General features: G+C 53.9%; 12 protein-coding genes across 12 annotated transcripts; 8 read left to right on the top strand and 4 right to left on the bottom strand.

Moving 5' to 3' along the window:
• The first annotated feature begins 415 nt into the window (after positions 1-415).
• On the top strand, positions 416-2,816 carry C7974DRAFT_137762 (uncharacterized protein). The gene is made up of 2 exons (XM_046135516.1): positions 416-2,542; positions 2,592-2,816. The coding sequence occupies exon 1, from the start codon at positions 637-639 to the stop codon at positions 2,524-2,526; it is 1,890 nt and encodes a 629-aa protein (XP_046000760.1). The 5' UTR covers positions 416-636; the 3' UTR covers positions 2,527-2,542; positions 2,592-2,816.
• A 274-nt stretch (positions 2,817-3,090) lies between these two features.
• C7974DRAFT_389086 (uncharacterized protein) lies at positions 3,091-3,885 on the bottom strand. Its single transcript, XM_046141330.1, has 3 exons — positions 3,745-3,885; positions 3,498-3,692; positions 3,091-3,351 (listed from the first exon to the last, which is right to left on the bottom strand). Exons 1-3 carry the CDS (start codon positions 3,745-3,747, stop codon positions 3,331-3,333), a joined length of 219 nt encoding a protein of 72 aa, XP_046000759.1. The 5' UTR covers positions 3,748-3,885; the 3' UTR covers positions 3,091-3,330.
• A 334-nt stretch (positions 3,886-4,219) lies between these two features.
• Positions 4,220-4,914, top strand: C7974DRAFT_373932 (transcription initiation factor IID, 18kD subunit-domain-containing protein; the record flags this gene model as incomplete). The annotated part of the gene is made up of 2 exons (XM_046140130.1): positions 4,220-4,277; positions 4,496-4,914. The coding sequence occupies 2 exons, from the start codon at positions 4,220-4,222 to the stop codon at positions 4,912-4,914; spliced, it is 477 nt and encodes a 158-aa protein (XP_046000758.1).
• Positions 4,915-5,987: 1,073 nt separating this feature from the next.
• On the bottom strand, positions 5,988-7,509 carry C7974DRAFT_137653 (eukaryotic translation initiation factor 3 subunit F). The gene is made up of 3 exons (XM_046135515.1): positions 7,041-7,509; positions 6,280-6,992; positions 5,988-6,230 (listed from the first exon to the last, which is right to left on the bottom strand). The coding sequence occupies exons 1-3, from the start codon at positions 7,143-7,145 to the stop codon at positions 6,011-6,013; spliced, it is 1,038 nt and encodes a 345-aa protein (XP_046000757.1). The 5' UTR covers positions 7,146-7,509; the 3' UTR covers positions 5,988-6,010.
• A 111-nt stretch (positions 7,510-7,620) lies between these two features.
• C7974DRAFT_389078 (U3 small nucleolar RNA-associated protein 25) lies at positions 7,621-9,993 on the top strand. Its single transcript, XM_046141329.1, has 2 exons — positions 7,621-7,682; positions 7,732-9,993. Exon 2 carries the CDS (start codon positions 7,874-7,876, stop codon positions 9,818-9,820), a length of 1,947 nt encoding a protein of 648 aa, XP_046000756.1. The 5' UTR covers positions 7,621-7,682; positions 7,732-7,873; the 3' UTR covers positions 9,821-9,993.
• C7974DRAFT_410685 (uncharacterized protein) lies at positions 9,928-11,529 on the bottom strand (the record flags this gene model as incomplete). Its single annotated transcript, XM_046143483.1, has 1 exon — positions 9,928-11,529. One exon carries the CDS (start codon positions 11,527-11,529, stop codon positions 9,928-9,930), a length of 1,602 nt encoding a protein of 533 aa, XP_046000755.1.
• Positions 11,530-11,707: 178 nt separating this feature from the next.
• Positions 11,708-12,921, bottom strand: C7974DRAFT_137650 (D-glycerate 3-kinase-like protein). The gene has a single exon (XM_046135514.1). It carries the CDS (start codon positions 12,777-12,779, stop codon positions 11,886-11,888), a length of 894 nt encoding a protein of 297 aa, XP_046000754.1. The 5' UTR covers positions 12,780-12,921; the 3' UTR covers positions 11,708-11,885.
• A 128-nt stretch (positions 12,922-13,049) lies between these two features.
• On the top strand, positions 13,050-14,817 carry C7974DRAFT_432231 (FAD dependent oxidoreductase-domain-containing protein; the record flags this gene model as incomplete). Its single annotated transcript, XM_046144838.1, has 3 exons — positions 13,050-13,064; positions 13,357-14,615; positions 14,661-14,817. The coding sequence occupies 3 exons, from the start codon at positions 13,050-13,052 to the stop codon at positions 14,815-14,817; spliced, it is 1,431 nt and encodes a 476-aa protein (XP_046000753.1).
• Positions 14,818-15,456: 639 nt separating this feature from the next.
• On the top strand, positions 15,457-17,641 carry C7974DRAFT_137577 (SAF domain-containing protein). Its single transcript, XM_046135512.1, has 3 exons — positions 15,457-15,872; positions 15,928-17,344; positions 17,411-17,641. The coding sequence occupies exons 1-2, from the start codon at positions 15,778-15,780 to the stop codon at positions 17,237-17,239; spliced, it is 1,407 nt and encodes a 468-aa protein (XP_046000752.1). The 5' UTR covers positions 15,457-15,777; the 3' UTR covers positions 17,240-17,344; positions 17,411-17,641.
• On the top strand, positions 17,642-19,783 carry C7974DRAFT_137583 (major facilitator superfamily domain-containing protein). Its single transcript, XM_046135513.1, has 4 exons — positions 17,642-18,266; positions 18,313-18,411; positions 18,458-19,442; positions 19,498-19,783. Exons 1-4 carry the CDS (start codon positions 17,978-17,980, stop codon positions 19,691-19,693), a joined length of 1,569 nt encoding a protein of 522 aa, XP_046000751.1. The 5' UTR covers positions 17,642-17,977; the 3' UTR covers positions 19,694-19,783.
• A 315-nt stretch (positions 19,784-20,098) lies between these two features.
• On the top strand, positions 20,099-21,533 carry C7974DRAFT_470185 (uncharacterized protein; the record flags this gene model as incomplete). The annotated part of the gene is made up of 1 exon (XM_046146449.1): positions 20,099-21,533. The coding sequence occupies one exon, from the start codon at positions 20,099-20,101 to the stop codon at positions 21,428-21,430; it is 1,332 nt and encodes a 443-aa protein (XP_046000750.1). The 3' UTR covers positions 21,431-21,533.
• Positions 21,534-22,058: 525 nt separating this feature from the next.
• Positions 22,059-23,400, top strand: C7974DRAFT_470184 (uncharacterized protein; the record flags this gene model as incomplete). Its single annotated transcript, XM_046146448.1, has 2 exons — positions 22,059-22,107; positions 22,161-23,400. The coding sequence occupies 2 exons, from the start codon at positions 22,059-22,061 to the stop codon at positions 23,372-23,374; spliced, it is 1,263 nt and encodes a 420-aa protein (XP_046000749.1). The 3' UTR covers positions 23,375-23,400.
• Between the last annotated feature and the right edge of the window lie 20 nt (positions 23,401-23,420).

Here is a 23,420-nt window from a genome sequence, read left to right as displayed (position 1 = left end):
CGCTCATGATGTATTGCTTTGCCAACAGCCAAGCGGCATTCCGTGGTAGGAAATGTATGACACGAAGCCAATCGCAGCCGATCAGGAGAAGACACTCGCAGGGGTGCCTCTGGAGTGGCTGCGCTTCGGGCCTAGGCTGCGTTTCTAGCGTGCAGTTCCATGGCAGAGCAGCCCCCCAACTTCGCGTCTCTTAACTTTTGGTCGCCATCATCACAAACACCATCTCCCCTCACCACCCTCCCCTCCCACCACTACCACTTTGAACGGATTCTTGTAGCGCTGCAAGGCTGCTGCACGCCCGTCTCTCCAGGATCACGATCTGTTCGCCCAGTATTCGGATCTCGCAGTGTTGATTTTCCCGTCCACCGGCCGATCTTCGCCCTTGCACAACACGTCACCCCAACAGCTTTGCTGCCTGTTGTTCCACTTCTTGCATTCTCTCACCGCGCCTTCTTGATACCCAGTACACCTTCTAATATTGCGCACTTTCCACCACTTTCTTTCTCGACTGCGCACTTCACTGTCGCGCTTGCCACGACCTTCAACGGCGTGACTGCTTCTTGGACTTGAATGCGCCTGACCATCCCCGCAACAGATGAGCGTTGTTGTCTCTAGGCTTCCACTTCTTCACTCTCAATGCAGTCCATGTTCCGCCTCCCATGGAGTACGGAGTCGCCTGGCGACAGAATCATGGAGAAGGCTACGCTGCACAAGTCAAGACAGATGCCGGTCGTTGAAATCCCAGCTTTCAACATGAACCAAATCAAGCGCAAGGCGACTGACAGTCCCGAGCCGGCATCAACGCAGCATGCGCACGCAGTGAAGAAGTGGAAAGACGCCCAAGGCGAGCTGAAGCCCGTGGTGGCGAGCCGTAGTATGGACGGTGGCGCAACTGAGTCTCCGCGATCGGAAGATGCGCAGAGCGTGCCTCAGGCAGCTTCTGCGGATATTCTGGACTCGCGACCAAAAGCACCGCTACCACGGAAGGACAGCGTAATGAAGGCCAGGACATCGAAGCCCCAGAAAGTCAATGTGAAATCTGAAACTGTCAACACTCCTGAGACTTCGACGACATCAAACTTGACCGCTGTACAACAAGCGATCGAGGCGCAAATCAGCTACGAAATTCTTCTGAAGCATAACGAGCTTCGTCTGATTGAGCAGGAGTTGGCCAAATGTCAGGTTTCGCTGGAGCAGCTGCGCCGATGCTCGATGATTCCGTTCCCAGGCACTGAAGGTCTCTTTGACGACCTCAGCCGTGGTGTTGGCGCTGCTCTGCAGCCGCCTGCCGGCTACACAGAGCCTCAGAACGCTGCGCCTTGGGGAGTCACCGATGGTCCATACACTCGTCATTACGCCAAGTGGTTGATCTCGGACATGCAGTTTGACCCTGTGTCTGAACGTGCGCTCGCTCAGCAGCAGAGCTACTTCGGAATTGGTGAAGGCAGGGCGACGCGTGGCAGTTTCGGTGACTTTGGTCATGGAAACAGGGGCCGCACGTCACGAACTTCGACTGGAATGTTGAAGCTCCCGCCGCTCGGTGAAAATCCAGCACCAGTTCCAAAGATTGATCCTCTGCTGCACAAGCGATCCACCGACGGTCAGTGGGTCCGACTTTACTGCGCTCAATGCGGTCACAGCAACTTCTCCAACACGCAAGGTTTCCTCAATCACTGCCGTATCAAGCACAGCCTTGTCTTCAAGAGCCACGACCAGGCAGCCATCGCCTGCGGTGTTCCGGTGGACATCAACGAGGCTGGCCAACCGGTCACGGCTACTGAGCCCGTCAGCACGCCAGCCTTGGCACCTGCAGTGTCGTTCTCCATGCCCGCTACACCTGGCATTGTGAACCCTCTTGCAGCGCAATCCACCCTGACTGCGCAGGCCAAGAACGTCCATCGTGATTTCAACGCTTCCCCACGGGAGGAGTCGAAGCCTGTCTCTGCCAACTTTACCGGCTCGCCATCAACGCCGCATCTGAGTGCTTTGGCTCAAAAGCGCGGGTTTGAGGGCAACCTGAAGGAGCTTGTCACCACTGCTCGATCGAAGGTTGACCTTGACGCGATGGAGCACTCAGATGACGATCTCGCGGACACCACTGCGGCTCCGACCCCAGTCAATGCCAACCCGCCTCAGCTAGCGCGCCTTCCCGCTAGCGCCCCCAACAAAGCGCCTGCAAGCAAGGCTCCCTTGGCACGACCAGGCAGTAGGAAGGGCAATCAAGCCAGCCACGCCCGACTTCCGTTCTCGTTGCCGTCCCCCGTCAAGTCAGAGTGTGACGAGCACATGCCAGACTCGCCGTTGGACCTCAGCCCTCACACCGTTGACTCCAACCCTGGTCTCGTGAGCGATCACGATGACGATGATGACGATGACGAGGACGCGCACAGCCAGCCTGACTTTATGCTTCACGACGACGTCGTTGTTGAAGATGCGAGCGACGTGGAAGGCTCGCACGAGCGCGCAAGCTCTCGCCATGGGCTGGACAGCTGCTGCGACAAGGGAGAGATGAGCCACAAGCATTAGGCAGCGAGCGGGTTAAGTCCAGCTCCCTGTCGCTTTCAGACATGATTGATGCTTATGGTTTGCAGTTCTGCCTCTCCTTCTCGCCTTTCTTGCTTTTAGAATTTACGCCTTTTTCTCACCGTCGACAGTTGTCGGCGGCTATACATGATACCAACCTTTAGTTGGCAGTTTGCCAGCGGACTCTCTCAAGCTTCTCAACAGCTTGCGCGCGTCTGCTTCTCCTCTTGCGCTGTTTTTTTCCTTCATCGATACCCCGGCTCGATGATTCTCCAAAATCTACCGGTCAGAAAAACTCTCAACTCTCATGTGCGCCTGAACGAAAGGGAAGGTGTTCTCTAGGCGCTGGATCACGTCTGTGTATTATCATCACCTGTATGAATTGGTATAGGATGGGTCTATGTCTGGCAGAGGGATGCCCTCGTTTGAAAAGGTGCCGGTACACTTTTTGTACCATCAACGTCTGATCTGAAAAGCTCAGAAACAAAATTTGGCGAGCAAGCGTGCTCGTTATTGTATATACCACATCTTTAATGCTAGCGATGACACAAATATTCAAACATGATTATCTCCATCATAGCCACCTGACATGCGTGGTGCCGTCGTACATTCATCACATGCAGTCAAACCTGACGAGGACATCGCTCGCCTGGAGTCTTTCCTGCGCCTGCTTGCTCACATGTCGCAGCTCGAGTGACCTCAGTCTCTAGGGCTCGCCACCGTTGCACCGCGCCCGCGCCTGCCCTTACCGAATTGATTGGTAGCTCATGCATAATCGTCGTCGTAGTCCTCAATGCTAATCAACGCTCATCCCATGAACGTTAGCCCCTGCAATATGTCAGCATCCGCCTGTCTGTCGGGCATTCCGTGCTCGTCTTTTCGCGTTCATGGCATGTCCTGTATCTGCCCGAAGCATTCTACGTCTTACTTCGTCCTATCCTCCGCTATACGCACACAAGAAATCCAGGACTTACCGCCATGATCACGCACGCCAAACTGACATACGGGCTCAGCCTCTCACCCACTCTCGCGGCCTTCCATATGGGGCTGACAAAGTAGTTCTCCTTGTTGCGGTCGATTATGCCGGGAAACACGTAGTGCGCGTATGTAGCGGTACAAATTGTGAGGAGGATGACGAGGAGGAGGGACTGGAAGTTGAACAGCGCTGTCTGATGGACATTAGCTCAGCGTCTTGCGGGAGGACAAGGGAAAGCGCAGTACCATCTTGACTGAGGACCTTGAGGCGCGTTGTTTATGGAGCTACTGCGATGTCGTTTCCGGGAAACCAAAGTACTGCACTTGTGTCGGCACCGAGGGTGTCAAGTGAACAGTTGTCGTCGTTGGGAGTGATGTCTAGTGGGGACACATGCGCCGGGGTTCTTGGCCAGTGCGTGCATGCATGGATCGTCATCATTCACGACCGCGTTCTTGCGCGCGAACACTACACATCAACAGTCTGAAGCAGAACATACGACGCTTGAACGTCTTGGTGTATCGCTATTAATACACGGCTGTATGACTAGGTAAACAACTCCATCGCTTACACTCATGAGCAAACACCAAGATCGGGCGCAACCACAGCTACAGCTACTGTGCAACACACGCACAACGCTAACTCACGTAGAGGCAGAAGTTGCGTTGAACCAGTGTATTACGCAGAAGAGAGCGAAGGCAACGCCTCTCACACAAGCACATCATGACGGAGGTGCGCATGCGTCTGCGCCAGAAGGGACAGCAGTTTCCCACGCAAGACTGTAAGTGATTCACGTCTCACTTCACCACCAGTCGCGACTTCCTCTTCGCCTTAAGCTTGGTCTGCCATACCCTCAATCAACTCTGCCTTCCAACGCCCAACGAACGAGACCCCACAGTTTCACTTTCTAATAGACGCCAATGCCACCACCAATCCTTCCTCGCGTGCCCCTCCCCCGGCACGTCAAGAAACATCGAACACTCCTTGACCGTCCCTTAGTAGAAGCCTTCCTCCTCGCTTTCGGCGACAACGACTACCCGCTCCCAGAAACCGTGCGCGTGCTGGACGAAATCGTCACAGATTACATTATCGAGTCATGCCACGAAGCTGCGGCCGTCGCACACCACGCCCGGCGCGCAAAGATCAAGCTCGACGACTTCAAATTCATGCTGCGCCGCGACACGGGCAAGCTGGGCAGGGTCAGCGAGATGCTGGAGACGGACAAGGAGCTCAAGCGCAAGCGGAAGGCGTTCGATACGGATGAGGGCGCGGTGCTGCAGAAAGGTGATCCGAAGGAGGATGAGGAGGTGCCTGTGAAGAAGGGGAAGGGGGACGACGAGGGTGAGAGGAAGAAAAAGAAGAAAAAGAAGGTGAAGAAGGAGAAGGAGAAGTTTGCGGATGACGAGAGCGTGATCTAGGCCGGTGTGGTGCTTTTCGATCATTGAAATGTCGAGACTTTGACAGGAGGCCGGCGTGGAACGGGATCTGCCACCGTTGCATCATCCAGCTTCACGGACATTCGACCTCTCGAGCTCGTCCAAAACACCACGACAGAGCAGCTCATTCCAACCATCACCAAAAAGAGCCGGCACTCACAGCAGCCCACCCGCCCAACGAATCACCTTGATAGGGACATAGACACATGCATCGCGACGGCGTTCACAGGCTTAAGATACCAACATCAAAATGCGCAATGGAGGCGCACATGAATATGAAAATAGTACTCCAAATTCCGTTCTACAAGACTCGGCCGTGTCTCATTGACGTAGCAAAAATCCGACTTCTCCCTTGGCCCATACATACAAGAGCCCAGCGTGTTGGACTCTCGTACGCACCGTACGCTTCGGCGGAGAGCCGAGGAAAGCCGCAGCCACCTGAGACTGTGGAGACGCAGGACAGTACTGGCAAGCCCACTCCAGTGCGAAGATCGTGCAGTCTCGTTAATTATAGCAACAATCGATTCATTATCGTTGATATTCGCGCTGTTCTGACACGTCATTTCGGAAGACGCGCTTGTGGAGTTTCGTCTAGATACAGAAGCTTCACGCGTTGCTATTTCTAGTGAGACACTCATTTTGCTCATCCTTGAGAGTGCTGTATTGAGAGTGCTGGTGGCTGGCTGCTGCTAGGGATGCTAGTGCGATCAGCTCAGACTGCGAGTTTGCACATGCCGTACGAGACGGTGGTTTGAAGGTTGAATGGTGTTTCATTGTTGAGCTTTGCGCTCATATGCTCAAGCGCATGCTCATGCTCCACAGGCCTGCGATAATCATACACGGCCTCAGATGACTCCAGGCAATGCGTGCTTTTTACGAGCGAACAGCTCGCGCGTACTATTCGACATCATGCAGCATCTCCACACCACCACTCGCGCCCTCGAGTGGCGCTTCCTGCCCCGCCTCGTTCTTTTCCGTGCCCTGGTGTTGCCGCTTCTAACGTCTTTGAGCAACACGACACTCGCACGTTAGCCAAAACGCCAGACCCAAGCTCTTAAGAATGCATCATAAATCATGTTCAGGCCTCCTGTTGCCTTTGCTGCCTGCCCTTGCCGCCGTCCCTTCCGCCCCTGCCGCCCTGTTTCCTGTCGCCGCCCTCCTTCTGGTTGTCGCCAGCAAGCGCGTCGCCGCCACCGAGAGTAAGCGCTGCGGTTGCCAGACGGTTCGAGAGATCGATCTGGGTGCGGATGGTGTTGGCGAGGTAGGAGACGACGAGGACATCCTGGATGTGTGCGTTGCTGGGGATTGTAAGTATCAGGTGTAAATGAGGTTCGTGGGTGGACATACAAGTCACGCTCAATATCAGCAGCGTCGACCTTGGGTGCCAGGCTGAGGGCGTTCATCAAGAACTGGCCCAGCGCAGACGAAGGCTCTGCCTCCTCGTCGAGAACGTTGTTAACGTAGTTTGAGACGCGCTCGAGCATGTCCAGGACGTGCTTGATGGCAATCTCCAGCTGGTCGAGGTCGGTTCCAATCTCCTGTATCCTGTCCTCGCGGTTCTTGGCGCCGGAGACAAGCTCCAGGCCAGACTTCTCGGCCTCGCCGTACTTGATCTCGTGGGGCACGGGAATGAACAGGCACGAGTCGGCGGCGCGCTCAGCAGTGACACCAATGGGGGCGGAGATGTATGTCCGCGACTCGATCTCCTTGCCGGGCTCTGTGGAGACAGTCAGGTGGACTGCGGGGTGGGGCCATGTGCCGTCGCCTTGCTGGCTGTAGAAGTTCTGGATGAGGGCGGAGAAGGTGTTCAGGTCGCTGCTGGTGGCGTACCAGCCGACGAGGACCTCGCGGGGGTTGGCGCGGAGGTGCAGGGCGAGCATCTGCTTCTGGTAGTCCATGTCGACCTCGACCTGCTCGGCCGTCTCGGTGTGGGGGACGGCATAGCAGTTGCGGATCTCGATCTCCGTGCCGTCTTCGCTGCGGGTGCCCAGCAGCGTGCCGATGACGCGCTCCTGGTCGGCGGGGCGGCGCAGGGAGTGGTCGAGAATGGAGAAGATGGCCTGGTCACGTTATCAGCGCTGCTCAGGCGCAGGCAGAGGTATGCGCACCTGGGGCTGGACGACGACGTTCAGCGGGGCCGTCGAGGGCTGCGCGCCGACGGGGGCAGGGCCGAGCGGGCGGGCGAGGTGGAGGAAGGAGTCGTTCTCGGACATGATGGCGGAAGGTGCGCTGGGCGGTGCCGTGGGTTATGCGAGGCCGTCGGGAGCGTTGAGGGCGTGTTGGTGGTGGGGCAGAAATTGTATTGTTCCTGCCAGGTGCGGCGGTCTCGCTAGCACGGACGCTAATATTTATTTTCTGGAGGAGCACTGCATGCCGGCAACAACTAAGACTAAACTTCCCTGGATTTTCGAGGTTCGCTGGCTGATTTTCACTCGGAGAAGGGGCCGCATAGTTTGAATTGACAGCGCCACGCTGTGACAGACGCCCGTTCAAGCACAATCAAAGCAGCGACCAGCAACATGGCTTTCTCAAGAGGGCGCGGTGGCGCGCGCGGTGGTTCCCGTGGAGGCTCTCGCGGAGGTTCTCGTGGAGGATTCCGTGGAGGTGCTCGCGGGGGTGCTCGTGGAGGTTTCCGCGGCAGCGACAGAGGGGGCAGCAGGGGAAGGGGGGGCGCCAGGGGCCGAGGAAGGGGCGGTGAAAGTGGTGGCTACGGCGGCGCAAGAATACGGAGCCCAGACGGCGAGGCGTGAGTACGGCAACGAGCTGGACGCCGCGCACAGCATTCGCTGACTGGAGCAGAGAGGCCGAAAGGATACCGTCGCCCGAACCAGAAGACACCGAATCAGAGCCATCTGACGAGCCTGGAGACGACGAGGAAGACGACGAGGACGCGGAACCCGTTTCGAACGCCTACTCCGCCCTGCTACAGTCTCTCGCCGCCATGCAGCCCCAGGACCGACCGAGCAAGAAGCGCAAGGCGCAGAGCGAGGAGGACCCATCTGCCGCGCAAGGATCCAAGCGGCGGGCACAGCAGTCAGATCTGAGCGCGGCTGCAGACAAGGCGCCAGACGACTCCGCAGAGGAAGAGGGCGATGAACTGGCAGACGACGACGAGGTCGAGGAGGAAGTCGAGGAGGAAGACACCCCGCTCGACAGCGAGGCGAACAACCCCTTCTTCGACAAACACTTCGGCAGCCCGGACGAGAATGAGCTCACCAAACGGCTAAAGAGGATAGCAGCGAATGAGTGGTCGACCAAGAAGCTAGACGCAGGCCTGACGAAAGCTGGCAATTTGTGGAAAGCTCAGAAGCAGAGCCACACCGACACTGGGAAAGGCGTCTTACAAGTTCCTAGCCCTGATGAGAAGGCGCTAGAACGACCCAGGTTCAAGAGCACGCGCAATATTGGCCTGAAGTCAAAGTTGGTCGAGAACGCGCAGAAGGAGATTGGCGACTTCAACGACCTGGAGCAGACGATTGCGCCGTCCCTCTTCAGCTACCAGGATATATTGTTTGGCGCACGTACGGTGCAGAACGCCGGCCGACTCCGAGACCTCACCTGCTTGCATGCCCTCAATCACATCCTGATGACACGAGACCGTGTAATAAAGAACAATGCAAAGCTGGCGGCTGCGAAAGAGGATGAGGACGTTGAGTACCGCGACCAAGGCTTCACGCGACCGAAAGTCCTGTTCCTTCTTGAGACAAAGCAAGCTTGCGTACGCGTGCTGGATTCAATTACTAAGTTGCACACGTTCGAGCAACAGGAGAACAAGAAGCGCTTCCTGGACAGCTTCTCACAGCCAGAGGACAAGTTCTCAGACGATCGGCCAGAGGATTTCAAGGAACTCTTCGAGGGCAACGATGAGAACGAGTTCCGTGTGGGCGTCAAGTTGACGCGGAAGACACTGAAGCTGTACTCAACCTTCTACAACTCAGACATCATCTTTGCGTCAGCGTTGGGTCTACGACGAGCCATCGAGACTGGCGACAAGAAGAAGCGAGGGGACTACGACTTCCTCTCGTCTATTGAGATGGTGATCATGGACCAAGCTGATGCAACACTGATGCAGAACTTCGAGCACGCCGAATTCGTCTTTGATCATCTGAACCTCCAACCCAAGGATCCTCACGGCTGCGACTTCTCTCGCGTCCGTTCGTGGTACCTCGATGGACACGCTCCTAATATTCGCCAAACCATCGTCTTCTCTGCCTTCCTTACGCCCAAGATCAACTCCCTTTATTACAAGCACATGCAGAACGTTGCCGGTCGCTTGCGCTACACGCCAGACTACACATCGGGTCTGATTGAGTCGCTCTCGTACGGCGTTAAGCAAACGTTCTTGCGCTTCGATTCGCCCTCGCACCTGACGGACCCTGACGCCCGCTTCAAGTACTTTCACTCTTCGATCTTGCCCTCCATTAGCCGTCTGCCCAAGCCTGCAAGCGGCGGCGTTGGCGTGGTCGTTTTCATCCCTTCCTACCTCGACTTCGTCCGCGTCCGCAACTCCCTTGTCGACTCGGACTTCAGCTACGGTCTGATCCAAGAATACACCGATGCCACCGACGTCCGCAAGGCACGGTCCCACTTCATGAGCGGAAAACACTCGCTGCTTCTCTACACCGGCCGTGCACACCACTTCCACCGCTACCAGATCCGCGGCGTGAAGCGCGTGGTGTTCTACGGCGTACCTGAGAACCCAAAGTTCTACGACGAGATTGTCGGGTTCATCGGAAAGAGCGTTGAGCGTGGCGAGATCAGCAGGCAGGAAGCGAGTGTGCGAGTGGCGTTCAGCAAGTGGGAGAGGCTGGAACTCGAGAGGATTGTAGGCACGAAGCGCGTTGGAAAGATGATCGCTGACCGAGGCGATGTATTTGACTTTGTATAAACATTCTTGCATATAATATTTGGGTATAGACGGTCGGCATTGCATTGGTGGGCGTACTATAGACATAACACTGCTCTCAACAGTAGCGAAGCTCCTTCCTCATCCTCTCACAACACATCCTCAAACTCCTCATCTAATGGCAAATCAGCACCCTTGCTGATCATCTCGGAAAACTCATCAGCGCCGCCATCCGCCCAGTGATTCCCGCGAAACAGTCCAGCCGACGGCCCAACACTATCATAGTAAGCACTCATACGCCCCGCCGCCCACCGCGACACCGGTTCATCCCACCTAAAGTCCTCGATCGCTTGCAGACCATTCTCCCAGCGCTGGTCCTCAGACAACAAAGCAGACTCCGACACAAACGCCCTGAATGCCTCCTCCCCATCACGGTCTGGCGCCGGCGCTGCGCCTTGCTCACTCGCACTTACCTCCGGCACAGACACAGACACAGACGTGGATGGCGACGCAGAATCAATAGACGCTTCCCAGGCAGGATCCTGCATAGGGGCTGCTGCGCCTTGCGTACTCACATGTACCTCTGACACAGCGCTCTCTTGACGCTGTAGCAGCAGCGCTGAGGGCCCAGGATGCGCTTCCACATGGTATGCCGCGGAAACTATGGGTTCGGTGAGTACCGATGTTGTAGGTGTGGGTAGTGCCGCAGGCTGCACGGCTGCTACGTTGGTGAGAGTCGGACCGTCGGACGGTGACGCAGGCTGGTGCGGGTCTGTTGACTCCTGGTCTAGCGTGGGAGTTCGGTAGAGCTCAATGGATTGATTTGGCTTGGGCGACGGAATGGGGCTGGGGCGGGGTGTGGTGACATTTGGAGATTTGGAGTGAGTTGGTGGAGATGCAGAGGGAGACCGCACGACTGGTGGTGGCGAAGGGTAGAGTAATGCTGTCGGACTCGATTTAGTAAGCGTATTTGGTTCTAGGGTTGGAGAGGATGGGGCAGCGATGGGTGGTGTGGTGCTGTTTGAATACCCGGTGTGAGATGTTGGGGACGCAGATGGAGACTGCAGGTCTGAGCCAAACATGGTCGTTGGCGAGGAGGCGAGCGATACCGGTGCACTCGGTATAGAACTCGCGTCTGACTTGGGTATCAGAGGAGACCGGACGGCTCCGGTTTGCGGTGTGGTGTTATTTGGAGATGCGGTATGAGATAGTGGAGGGGACCGTATGCCTGAGTCGAGAATCAGCGCCGCTGGAGGCGAGACCTGGTCCGGCAAACCCAGCGCAGTAGTCGTGTCTGGCTGTAAATGTTGTTCAGCCTTTGCCTTCTTGGATATCGGTGCAGACAGCGCTGCACTCTCAGCCGGAATCCGCTTGCGCTTCTTGTTTTCTTTCTCTGCATCAACAACGCGCTCCCTGACAATCGGGAACTTCACCGGCTGATACCCCTCGTGCACATCACTCTCAATCTCCGCGTTCATTTCACGCGCAAATGCATTGTGCATCGCTGCAATCTTTGGAAAGGTATCAACGAACTTTGCCATCGCCGCCGCAGACTCCCGTGCGCATGCCTTCGAACACATGAGATCGCGGTAGTATTCGTTGTAGATCGAGCGTGCTGTGGATGGAAGCTGTCTGAGAAGCGTTTGTAGAAGGCGCTGGGCGGACTTAGGCAGGTAGTAGCTGAAGCCTTTAGAGGCGGCGATGGCGTACATTGTCAACTTTCCGGGATCGACTTCTCGGGAAGAAGTCATGTTGAGCGAATTGGAAAGGTTGGAAGTGTTTGTTAAGTTGTGATGGGTGGTGTTAGGCCCTGTCAAATATCAAGAGACGAAAGTAGGATACAGGGAACCAGTGAAAACGTCTTCCATATTATTGTCTCGTCTTGGTTGCCTCAGGGTCTACTTCTGAAACGTTGAGCTTGTAAGTGAACGTGAAGTGTCATTCACTTTGCGGGTTCCTTCACAACTGCTAGTACAGCAATTTCGCACATCGGTTATAGAATGAAGAACCATAGATTATGAGATCTTTGTTAGTGTGAACCTTCGTACTGACGCATCCCGGATAGAACACATACGCTTCCTGCAAGCTCGTTGACTGATCCACAGCCTCATAACTCTTCCAATTTCTCCACACTTCTTTGCCGATCGAGGACAACTCTGACCATTCTCCCCTTGTCTTGGAAGAGACCCTGCCTTAGGGTATCCAAATAGACCTCATAACTCGGCATGTATCCGTCGATGAAGTATCTGACTTGCTCATCTGACATGCCTGAACCTTTTGCCGCGATCATTTTGTGTTCCTGTTCCAAGCGCCAGGTGTACACGTTGTGCAGATCAGAAGTGTCTATGTGAACGAAGAGATCAAAGTGAGTAGGGCCCATAAACGCATCGCAATATCTCTTGAGATTGTCGTTTATCTCCAGTAGATGTGATATCTGATGTTGCGCGGGCGTGTTGATGGGCAGCTTTCCAGCAAGCGCTAGTGAGTGTTTCTCCTCAACCGCAGGAGCTGGGAGAGGCTGAAAGCCGACGCACCAGCCTTCGAATACCACAACATCAGGCTTTCGCGAGACCGAGTGCCATTCTGATTCAGGCGCTCGATCGCCCTCGCCGTTGAACTGGCTCTTGTCGAAACTTGGGATCTTGAGCTCGGCGTCTCCGCTGTACGCTTCCAGCTGCTTGAAAAACTGCGCGGCCAATCGCTCATCATGGGTTCCTGGTTGACCACGCACACGATACAGCTTATTTTCGGGATCTTGGTCTCTTTGCGACACTAGGCCATCGTGTGTCTTATAGAAGTCGTCCAGAGACACGGTGACAGTGTACAATTGGTGTTCAGACGTAAGGATCTCCACTATCTTGCCAGCCCAGGTAGATTTGCCTGACCCTTGCAATCCCGTGATCCCGAGGACTATCGGTTTAGAGGAGCTTTCGTGTTGCTTCTGAATCTTGGGTAGCAGCACATCGAGCGCCTGTCTGATATTGGACTCAAGTGTGGACATTGCGGGGTACAGCCTCTGGATTGAGCGTAGGGACAGTAGGGTTGGTCTTCAATAACGCGTTATAAAAGCTGCTCCTTTGGGTCGGGATTACATTCTTTTTGTAAGTACCAACGTATGAAGCTCTGAGGTATAAAGCCCGGAGTGTGTTTCCGGAGGAAGAAAGCCCGCCCAGGCGTCGGCTTGGCTCGGTCTTCTCCCCGCATCCCAAAATAGGAATCACGATCGAGTCAGTCTCACATAAGAATTCTGTGGAGTCTAATGCGACCGGATATGCAAGCAACTCAGGTAATTGCACCTAATGCAGTACTTCTAAGGCGTCGCGAGGACGGAAGAAGCACGTGTGGAGAGAATCACGGATCGCCTGGTTTGTTGCCGGGATGGAGCTTATCTCCGAGCACGCAACTGCGACCCGCTTTGACTGATGGCTCCTGAAGTTGTCACGAAAGCTTCTTGACATTTCCTACATCTGCCTTCCAACACAAAGCTCCCGATGAAACAGGCAGAGGACGCTAACGTCGAGGTTGGCGGTGCTGGAAGCATCACGCTTCCAAACTCGTCGACTACTTTGAATGTGGAGGAGTACGCTTCATCTCCCATAAGTCATGCAAGAACGGGATTCCCTAAGCAGGGTGGGCAGTCGCTCTCATACTGGTTACAGCAAGTAAGATCCGATCCATTACTGGATCATCGAACGACAGGAGATTTACCAGACGAAGCCGACACTGTAATCATCGGATCTGGCCTCACAGGCACACTGGCTGCCAAAGAACACCTGAGTGTTTGGCCTGACAAGAGTGTCGTAATACTGGAAGCAAGGGAATTTTGTTCGGGGGCAACAGGACGAAATGCTGGTCATTGTAAGCCCGATCAATGGCGTGGATTCGGCAAGTTCGAGAAAGCGTATGGCAAAGAACAAGCTATCAAGATCTTGAACAACGAAGCGGATACCTGGAACGCACTGGTTGACTATATCCGGGAACACGACGTAAACTGCGACCTGTGGGTCGGCGACACGTTAGACGTACCCGTTGACGATGAAGTTGCAAGGCTGGCGAAAGAGGTGTTTGACAGGTACAAAGAAGCTGGTGGGAGAACAAACCACATCAAGGTCACACAAGATCCCGCCGACGCGGCACGAGTGTCAAGAATCAAAGATGCAAAGGCCTGTTATGCGTGGCCGGCATCGACTCTACAGCCTTGGAAGCTGACAGCTCATGTCATGCGCAACAATATAAAGGCAGGAGCCAACCTGCAAACCTACACAACAGCAACATCAATCTCAGAAGCCACCGAAGGACGTAGGTGGTTCGTTCACACTAGCCGTGGCCGAATTGCATGCGACAACATTGTACACGCTACCAATGCATACAGTGCAGCTCTCGAGCCCGCTTTAAAGGGCATCATCACACCAAAGCCACACATATGTACGAGGGTGGTACCACCACGTGTACTCAGCGGCTCCCGAGCCATTCGCAACTCGTACGGGGTTCTGCTTCCAGATGGTGCATTCTTCAGCATAAACCCTCGTTGTACCGCTGATGGCAATGTGATGTTCGGAGGGTCTAATCCGGGACAGAAAGCGCTTGACGACTGGGTCACGAAGCATCCCGAGAACTGTATTAACGATGGGCTTGCAGACGCCGAAGGTGTGGTTAAATGTGTTCGGAGCTTCATCAACGAAAGGTTCGACGGATGGAGTCAGGCTGAGTATGGGCCAGGTGAAGGGATACAGTACAGCTGGAGTGGCATCATTGGACTAAGCGTCGATGGAGTTCCCTTTGTTGGAGAACTACCTGGCAAGCCTGGCCAGTGGATATGTGCTGGGCATCACGGACGGTGAGTTGATTGACTCTTATCGTTGCGTGAGCTGACAGTAGACAGCGGCATGGCACGGATCTTCACTGCCGCCCCGGGCCTCGTCAGGCTGATGAGCGGCACCTCGTGGGATGCGATAGGCCTGCCAGATGTGTACCAGATAACTGCGAGTCGGCTAGAAAGGCTGCAGGGGGCCACTGCCCCGAAAGTTACTACCATCTAAGATATGATCCGTACAATAACGGGATAGGGGCTATGGTACCAGAGACTGGCACGCTTACTTTCATGAAGTATGGCTCGTGCTCCACACGTCTCTTTTCTTCTTTCTTTGTCTACAACACCATTTAGCGCCCACTTATTGCTATTTTTACCCGGACAAAGCATTATGTAGTGGAGCGTTGCCACGACGCATAAAGCGGCATTATGCAAACGTTGTGCAGTCATCAATGACGGTCCTGCGACGGCAAAGGCTCGCACGGCAGGCAAATTGCGACAAGATGAACCGTGGAACATATGCGCCCACAGCTCTCTTTGCTACCATGGAATGCACACCGCCATCCACACTAAGATGCCAAACCTGCCGAATGTGGCATCTTGAATGGAGTTAGAGACGGCGTTGTGGGGCTTGGAGCTTCACGCGACTGTCTGACAGGAGGCTACTGTACGAGCGTGACTTGCGCCAGCGCATAGATATGCGCATTTGCGGGACAGAACCGTGGGTGTTGATGTGGCAAGAAGAATGTTGTTTTGCCTGAAAGTTTCCGTGCACCGTCACTTCCGTTTTGGGGCTATGACATCAGGGTCCAAACTTTGACACTTGACACGGCGCGTGGCATGCACGCTGTAGGCGCCCTCAGATTTGCTCACAACTCTCAGCCGCCCCTGCCCGGTGCCGATATGGTTCTCATCGCGTGTTGAGATTATGAGACAGGAGACGCAAGTGCATCCTCATAGTCCGTACTGCAAGATTGCGATCATGTTTAGCGACACGGAAGTCAGTCCGTGAGGAATCAACGCTCGAATTGAGCCGCGTAGTGCATTTGCGGGGTAATGGGCTAAGTATCCCAGCTTCACAGGACGTGGAACATCAGCGTGAAGCTCAAACAAGTACTTGCAAACCGGATGAGAAAGAAGGTTTGAGCAACACTGGACTGAGTCCCGTATAGAAAGATACCACACCAAGATGACGAACCTTTCAACCAAGCTTGCAGCACTTGAAGATGCTGGCAGACCAATACAGGTCGGCATCATTGGGGCTGGTAAGTTCGGCTCTATGTAGTGAGTAACACTCTAACGAATAATGGACTCCGCGCACTTGCTGACGGAGGCATAGTATCTCCCAGTCGCATCGAACGAAAGGTGTACGATTGGCGGCCATTGCGGACCTTGCCCCTGAACGTGCCCTCAACGCACTCAAGAAAACGGGCTTCCCGCAAGACAAGTATGACGTGACTGCATCGCTATCACTCGAAGAAGGCCTCAAACAAGGCAAGACAGTAATCACTACCGATTCCGCTCAGTTAATTGCTACTCCTGGGATCGATATCATCCTCGAAGTGACCGGGAGTCCAGCTGCTGGCGTGAAACATGCGTTACTCTGTTGTGAACACAAAAAGCATATTGTCATGGTCAATGTCGAAGCCGACGTACTCGCTGGCCCCTTACTCACCCGGAAAGCGCAAGAGGCAGGCATTGTCTACTCTATGGCTTATGGCGACCAGCCTGCACTGATTGCTGAGATGGTTGACTGGGCCCGCACTGCTGGCTTTGACGTCGTCTGTGCCGGAAAAGGAACGAAGCACTTAACGCAATACCACTATAGCACTCCTGACACGGTTTGGGATTACTATGGTTTTACTAAAGAGCAGCTGGCCACAGGCGACTTCAACAAGCAGATATTCAACTCGTTCTTGGACGGCACAAAGAGTGCGTTGGAGATGGCAGCTGTTGCAAACGGATGCGACTTATCGCCCTCTTCGGATGGTCTTGCCTTCCCGCCTTGTGGGACGCACGATCTACCTGAGATTCTGAAGCCCAAGAGAGATGGTGGTCAGCTTGAGAAGAAGGGTGTGGTCGAAGTCGTTTCATGTTTGGAAAAGGACGGCCGAGCTGTGTTCAACGACCTGCGGTGGGGCGTGTACGTTATCATCGAAGCACCGGACGAGTATCAGAGGGATTGCTTCAAACAGTATGGGCTCAAGACCGACTCCACTGGATGGTACGCAGCACAGTACAAACCGTATCACCTCATCGGACTTGAGCTCGGCGTTTCCGTCGCCAGCATCATGGTACGCGGTGAGCCTACCGGTCAGTGCAAGACATGGTCTGGGGACGTTGTTGCAACGGCCAAGCGCGACCTTGGAGCTGGCGAAAAGTTGGATGGCGAAGGCGGTTTCATGGTGTACGGCAAACTCATGAATGCCACAGACTCTTTGAGGATCGAAGGTCTACCTATCGGTCTCGCATGGACTGGTGTTGAAGCGGGGCGTGGAAAGAGATCAAGGCCTATCTTGGGCAGATGTCGAGTACAGCGAGACTACTCAAGCAGTGGCTTTCCGGCGGGAGATGGAAGCTGTATACCGAGAGGAATTCAAAGCAGCGGGAACGCTGAATACGAATGGTGTAGGCATCCGCCGTGCGTCTGAATCCATGGTCACTGGACTGCAGATTCCATAACATCGTCCGCCTCTGGAGATTGCCCTGTAAATTATCGCCACTCGGCGAGGTCTTTTACCATCTACTAAACGCTGGTATGTCTGAATAGCCCCTCAGCAAATCGCAGCATAAAGCAAGAATGATCAATAACTTCATTGCAGATCTTTGTTTCATGCTTTTGAATGGAGCTGTTCAGTTGTAGTTGTGCAGTCTATCGGTGGCGATGAGAAGGAGTTGCATCCTACAAGTGGCTAGTCAAACGTGCTTCGGTGCAGTAACCATATCCATCATATGATGCTATCACATCGTTGATGTTTAGACTTCGACAGTTCTTGTCCGACCGAAGATCTTAGCCGCATGCGTGTACGCCGTGGTTGCATGGTCGTCAATCCAGCTTCCGATGGCGTGCTCGAACACCACAACGTTCTCCCGCTTATCAACCCCACACGAAGCTTTGTCGCCAATGATGGCGCGCTCTTGTGTCGTCACTAAGCCTTTATGGCTTTCTCCAACATCTTGGTATGCTCGAAACGTGGAGGCGATTGCTATTCCCATGATTGCCGGTGCATGTTGACCCGGGGAATTGAGAGTGTTAAAAGGCGACTGCTCAATACCTGCGCAGCATGGCTTTGCCCTGTACGGAACTGCACAGCCTGATCTCCCGTGGTCCAAGTCTTCTTGTTTTACAGCCTGTCTTGTGAGCGCCTTGTCGAAAGTCACCTTCCGTAATGGCGTCATATAGCAAGGAGGTCGATGCCATCCAGCATACACCTGCGCTCTCGTCCGAAGCCTCGTCTCAGCTTGACGACACATACGAAGCCTACAAAAGCAACCGAGATGCCGAAATTGATCCTGCAGAAGCGAAGCAAACGCTCAGAAAGATTGATCGCCACATAGTGCCAATCTTGTTCTTCACGTATTTACTACAGTATCTTGACAAGAATGGCATCAATTATGCTTCGGCATTTGGCCTGCAAGAGGGTACAAACCTAAAGGGACAGGATTATTCGTGGCTAGGTAAGTGACAAGGGGGCTCTAGGATATCTTAATTAACCGACCTTAGGCAGCATCTTCTACTTTGGGTATCTTGCAGGTCAGTACCCAGCGGGCTACTTACTGCAACGGCTGCCCATGGCCAAGTTTCTCGGTTGTTGCACGCTTGGTAAGCTATACCCCTTGTCATTCATCTCACGCATTGACGAGGTCAGGTTGGGGAATCATTCTCATGACTACACCGGCATGTCACAGCTTTGCTGGCATGGCCGCAAATCGGTTCCTACTTGGTTTGCTTGAGGCAACTGTCAATCCTGGCTTCGTACTGATCATGAGTATGTGGTACACTTCAACCGAGCAACCCCTTCGACTCGGAATGTACTACTGCACCAATGGCATTGCAACCATGTTTGGCGGACTCATTGGCTATGCAGTGGGCCACATCAAGACCGGTCTACCCCGCTGGATGTATGTTTTTCTGATATTCGGATCTATAAGTACGTTGATGGGCATCGTTATCTTGCTTTTTCTTCCAGATCTGCCGACCACAGCCAGATTTCTTACCGAACGGCAACGCGGCATCGCTGTTGAGCGAGTCTCTGGGAATAGACAAGGTGTCAAGAATAAACACTTCAAAGTCTACCAAGCGTGGCAGACGCTGTATGATCCAAAGACATGGATTCTGTTTGTTATGGCGACTGGCGCACAGATACCAAATTCTGCTTTAACGACAGTGAGTAGTCCTTCGCCAAATTTGCCGGAAATTGACTTTGTTCAGTTCAGCTCGATGATCATCAAATCTTTTGGTGTCGACACGCTCGGGACCCAATACCTCCAAATTCCAGGTGGTGCCGTGCAGTTCGTCTCCCTTCTTGTCGGGAGCTATATCTGTACACACTGGCCCAACAGTCGGTGCATCACCATGACCGTCGCGAATTTCATCTGCATAATTGGTGCCAGCCTTTTGGTTACTCTACCAAGTAATAACAAATGGGGTCGACTTGTTGCGCTGTGGATGTGCTACTTCCAAGGCCTTGGGTTCAGCATGAGCCTGACCATCGTCTCCAGCAACATTGCTGGATACACCAAGAAACAGCTTACTGGTGCATTCTTGTTCACAGGTTATTGCGTAGGCAACATCATTGGGCCGCAGACGTTCAAGAGTAGTGAGGCACCTGGCTACAAGTCCGCATACATTGCGTGAGTCACGGCTGTCTAACGAATGAATTTATTGATTGCTAATTCTCAACTGCAGAATGCTTATCGGATATAGTGTGAAGCTTATCGCCGTTCTTGTACTTTTTGCCTACATGTGGTCAGTCAACAAGAAGCGTGATAGGGAATCTACGAGTGGCGTCCAGCTTACCGATGAAGAGATGAAGGCAGCAGTCGAAGCGGGAATGCACGATAGCACCGAGATTGATAACAAGGGGTTCCGGTACATTCTGTAGAAATCATAAGTAGCTACGTCAATGATCATTAACGGTTGCTTCCCATTGCGTATCTTCAATCATTCCTTGCATACACCAGTTCCAATTTCGACGCGTTGTCGATAGGTTGCATGTTTCCGTGCGAATTGTGTTACAACTCTGTTATTCGTGTGTCACTCCTTCCAGCTACTGCGCGCATGTTGGATGTTGAGGCACGGTTCATGAGTCTTCACTATGAATCGGTGCAGTGTTGTTTTGCCCATCAGTGCCTCACCGTGCGAGCGCGCCCCCTCACTCCATTTGCTCTTGCCAGAACAGTCACCGTGACGTCGCTTTTGGCTAGGCACAGCCAATCCGTAGCGCACTTCCATAACAGCGAAATTTGCGTCGATTTTCTTCTTCACAACAACACCCACACCCGCCATCATGACGGACACAGACCCGCCTGATAGGCAACACCACAACCCAGACGAGGGACTCGTCAGAGCTTACAGCCAAGCTGGCACGCGTGAGAAAGATGCGCGTTGCCCTCGGTGCTTGGAAACCGAGCCAATGGAGCACCGCAGATGGGGCGCCGTTGCATGTGGTGAACGTTGCGTGCTATGCCGCAAATCCGGTCACAAAGGCAAAGTTTGCCCTTTGATGACAACCGAATACAACCATGTATTCGGAAAGACGTGGCTTGATGAGCATTGGCCTAATCACGACACGCCCATGACTGATGAAGAGATCAGTGCATTCAGACAACACCTTGGTGAGGTCAAGGCCACAGCCAATCGCAAAGCGCAGATTGAGGCCAACGAGAAGGCACGGACTGAACGAGACCGTGGCAGCTTCCAGCCCGACCAAAACTTCCGTGGTCGAGGTGACTACCGCGGCCGAGGTGACCACCGCGGCCGAGGTGACCGGGGTCGAAGTGACCGCGGTCGGGGTGACTACCGTGGTCGAAGTGACAACCGTGGTCGAGGTGGCAGCCAAGTGCGAAGCACCTCTCAAGGGTCTTGGTCTGGTTACCAAGATCCTCGGGACACCACAGATGGTGGCCCACCTGGGAAAAGGCGACGTCGCGAAGGTAGCGACGATCGTGGCCTTGCAAAGGTGGACGACATCAACCCAGATGTCGATCCAGTCGCATACCTCCGCCAGAGGCATGCCAAAGCAAAGGCTGCATCAGAAGATACAGTCATGGGCAACGACCCCAACGAGAGTCTACAAGGTACCGTAGACCGGTTGCAAGAACAGCTCCGACTGGGTGATCTGCGATTCACGCGGTTGCAAGAACGCTGCGAGAAGTCTCGTACAGCCTTTAATGAGCTCCAAGAAGACTATGACACAGCCAGTCTTCGACTTGAAACTCTCAGTGAGCAGTTTCAAAAGACGTGGGATGACAACGAGTCCCTCAAGAAGCAGCTTGAATCTGCCAATGCAACAACTGCTAGGGTTCAGGAGCAAACCAAGGCCCAAGTGTCGGTCTTGGAACATCAGAGGAATGCCGCCGTGTTCACTGCTGGGAACAATTCAGTTCTTCTGGGGTCGCGCGAACAGGAGCTCGCGAGCCTCCGAGCCGAGTTCGAGCAACTTCGCGCTCGTACAGAAATCGCGGAATCACGAAACCGTGATTCTGCTGATATCAATCCTGAAGACATCAAGATTGACCCGACCGAGAATGTGCAGCTGCTACATCGAGGTAGGTCGACATCCCATGACGATGTCGGCTATAAAGATGAGGATGATGTCCTCATCAAGCGAGAAGACTAGGCGGATCTGTCGTCTCGCTGGTGGGAAGGAGAGCTGAGTCAGATTTTGTTCAACTTGTAGTTAAATGAAAACTGTTTGCCTGAATCATTATCCGCTTGTGTGAATCTTTTGTGAGACGTCGACGTTGAGATCCCATGTAAGGTCACTTTGTTCAGTTCCGGATGTCTAGTCTAGCCTATGGTCTAAGATACTCGGCTCTATGTCGAGTCGCATAGCACAGTACGCAGTGTGTGTCCGACGGTTTTCGCAGCTGCACATGGCTACAGCCACGTATCTCGATGAGACTGTATGAGAATCGAGAGCGAGAGGCTCAAATCCAATTGTTTGTAGAAGATCTTAGCTGGTCAAATGGCTTTGATACTAGGAAGTGAGAGCCGGACAGCCAACTCCGATGTTCCATTCATGTCCTTTGCACCGGGTCTAAGCTATGTGCCGTACTGTTAGTCTGAACGAGAACATTCCAGACACGGTCGATTTACCGGTGAAGTGAGCTTCACCTCGTTTGTCTTGATAGTCTAGCGGCTCCGGGCCTGCTGGGTGCCGGAAGAACCTTGCGCCGCCAAGGGTGTAAGAAAAGTTGCCGTCACCTTGCACCTTCCTCTCACCTACATACCAACCATTGCTGAGCATGGCTGAACCACCAGACAGGCCCAGATCTCGGGCACTCAAGCTCACAGGTATACTATCGCAACGACCTTCTTCCTGCTCATGCTGATCAACACACTCGCAGACGGCTTCGCCGCACCCACCCCCACAGACGGTGCTTCCAGTGCCAGAACACCCGCTTCGACGGAAGTGGGCACAGGCAGTGCCAGACAGGCGCTGCTACAGTCCGTCACTTCCGAGAACGCGGAATTGAAGGCAGAAATCGCAGCCCTTCGTCAGCAGAATGCTGACTTGGCAGAGACTTTGCTCAAGCAGGAGCAGAAGATCAACAGGCTGGAGGATCCGCCGCCAACCGTGATAACATGGTTGGACGCGACGATTCGAGACAAGTTCTCAAATCTCAACGAACTCACGGCAGATGTCGAGAAGTTCAGAGGCCGCGTAGATGCCTCTTCCATTGAGTTGCAGGCCGAGCGGGATGCATTCAACAAAGATCGTCAAGCATTTGACGATCTTGTGAAAATTGCCAGCAATGTCGCTCTTTCGAATGGCATTGATATCAAACCGGCAGCTGAACGCCCCAACGCTTCAGCAAGCGAAGCGTTGGAGGCAGAGGTGTCGCGCATGGTTGCGCTATGTCTCAAAGACCATGCAGTCATCCAAGAGGCTGCAGAGGTGATGAAGGCCAGAGATCTAGCTCAATGCAAGTTAGATGCTGAACATAACCACGCCAAGGTTATGACGTCTCTCGAATCTAGAGAGGACAATATCCAACGGCGAGAAGCGCATCACGAACAGTGGCTTGATGTGCTTAAGAACTTCAAATACGTATCTGAAGAACACCGCCGCAGAGAGCTCGCTAAGATTGGTGCAGCTGCTCCCCCAGATGAGCGCAGGTATGCGCTTTCTGATCCCGAAATCAAGAGTCTTCTCGTTGAACGAGAGCTTGCGGGATACCTCGAGGTCGGTCGGATGCTTGACCTTCGACGTGCCTACCGAGAAAATTTGGAAGGGGTTGATAAGACTCAAACTGAATACCTCGAGGATTTCGGCCACCCAAATAATCCTCACCAGGTCGGCATCAAAGTCGGTGAGATTTTGGGGTTTCGCTGTCTGTGTTCCGCAGTCGGGAAGCCAGAGTGGGATCACAGCCTTGACACTCATCAATGGAAGTGGCAAGAATTATGGACACAGTTTCCGGAAACAGTGCCAGATTCCTTTTTCGCTGGTGTCGAGAAAGGCATGGATCGGGCCAAGAAGAGGCTCGACATACTGAAGGTTCGACACACTGATGTCAAGGGAGCAGCCATACGCTTCCTTAAGGACCGTTGCCCCTAAGTAGGGTGCAACGGGTGGAGACATAGTCGAGGGTTAGAGTAGTCTG

This window comes from Boeremia exigua (assembly GCF_020726555.1).
Source record: "Boeremia exigua strain MPI-SDFR-AT-0100 chromosome Unknown C7974scaffold_3, whole genome shotgun sequence".
Taxonomy (NCBI): domain Eukaryota; kingdom Fungi; phylum Ascomycota; class Dothideomycetes; order Pleosporales; family Didymellaceae; genus Boeremia; species Boeremia exigua.
This window is presented reverse-complemented; position numbering and strand designations above follow the sequence as displayed.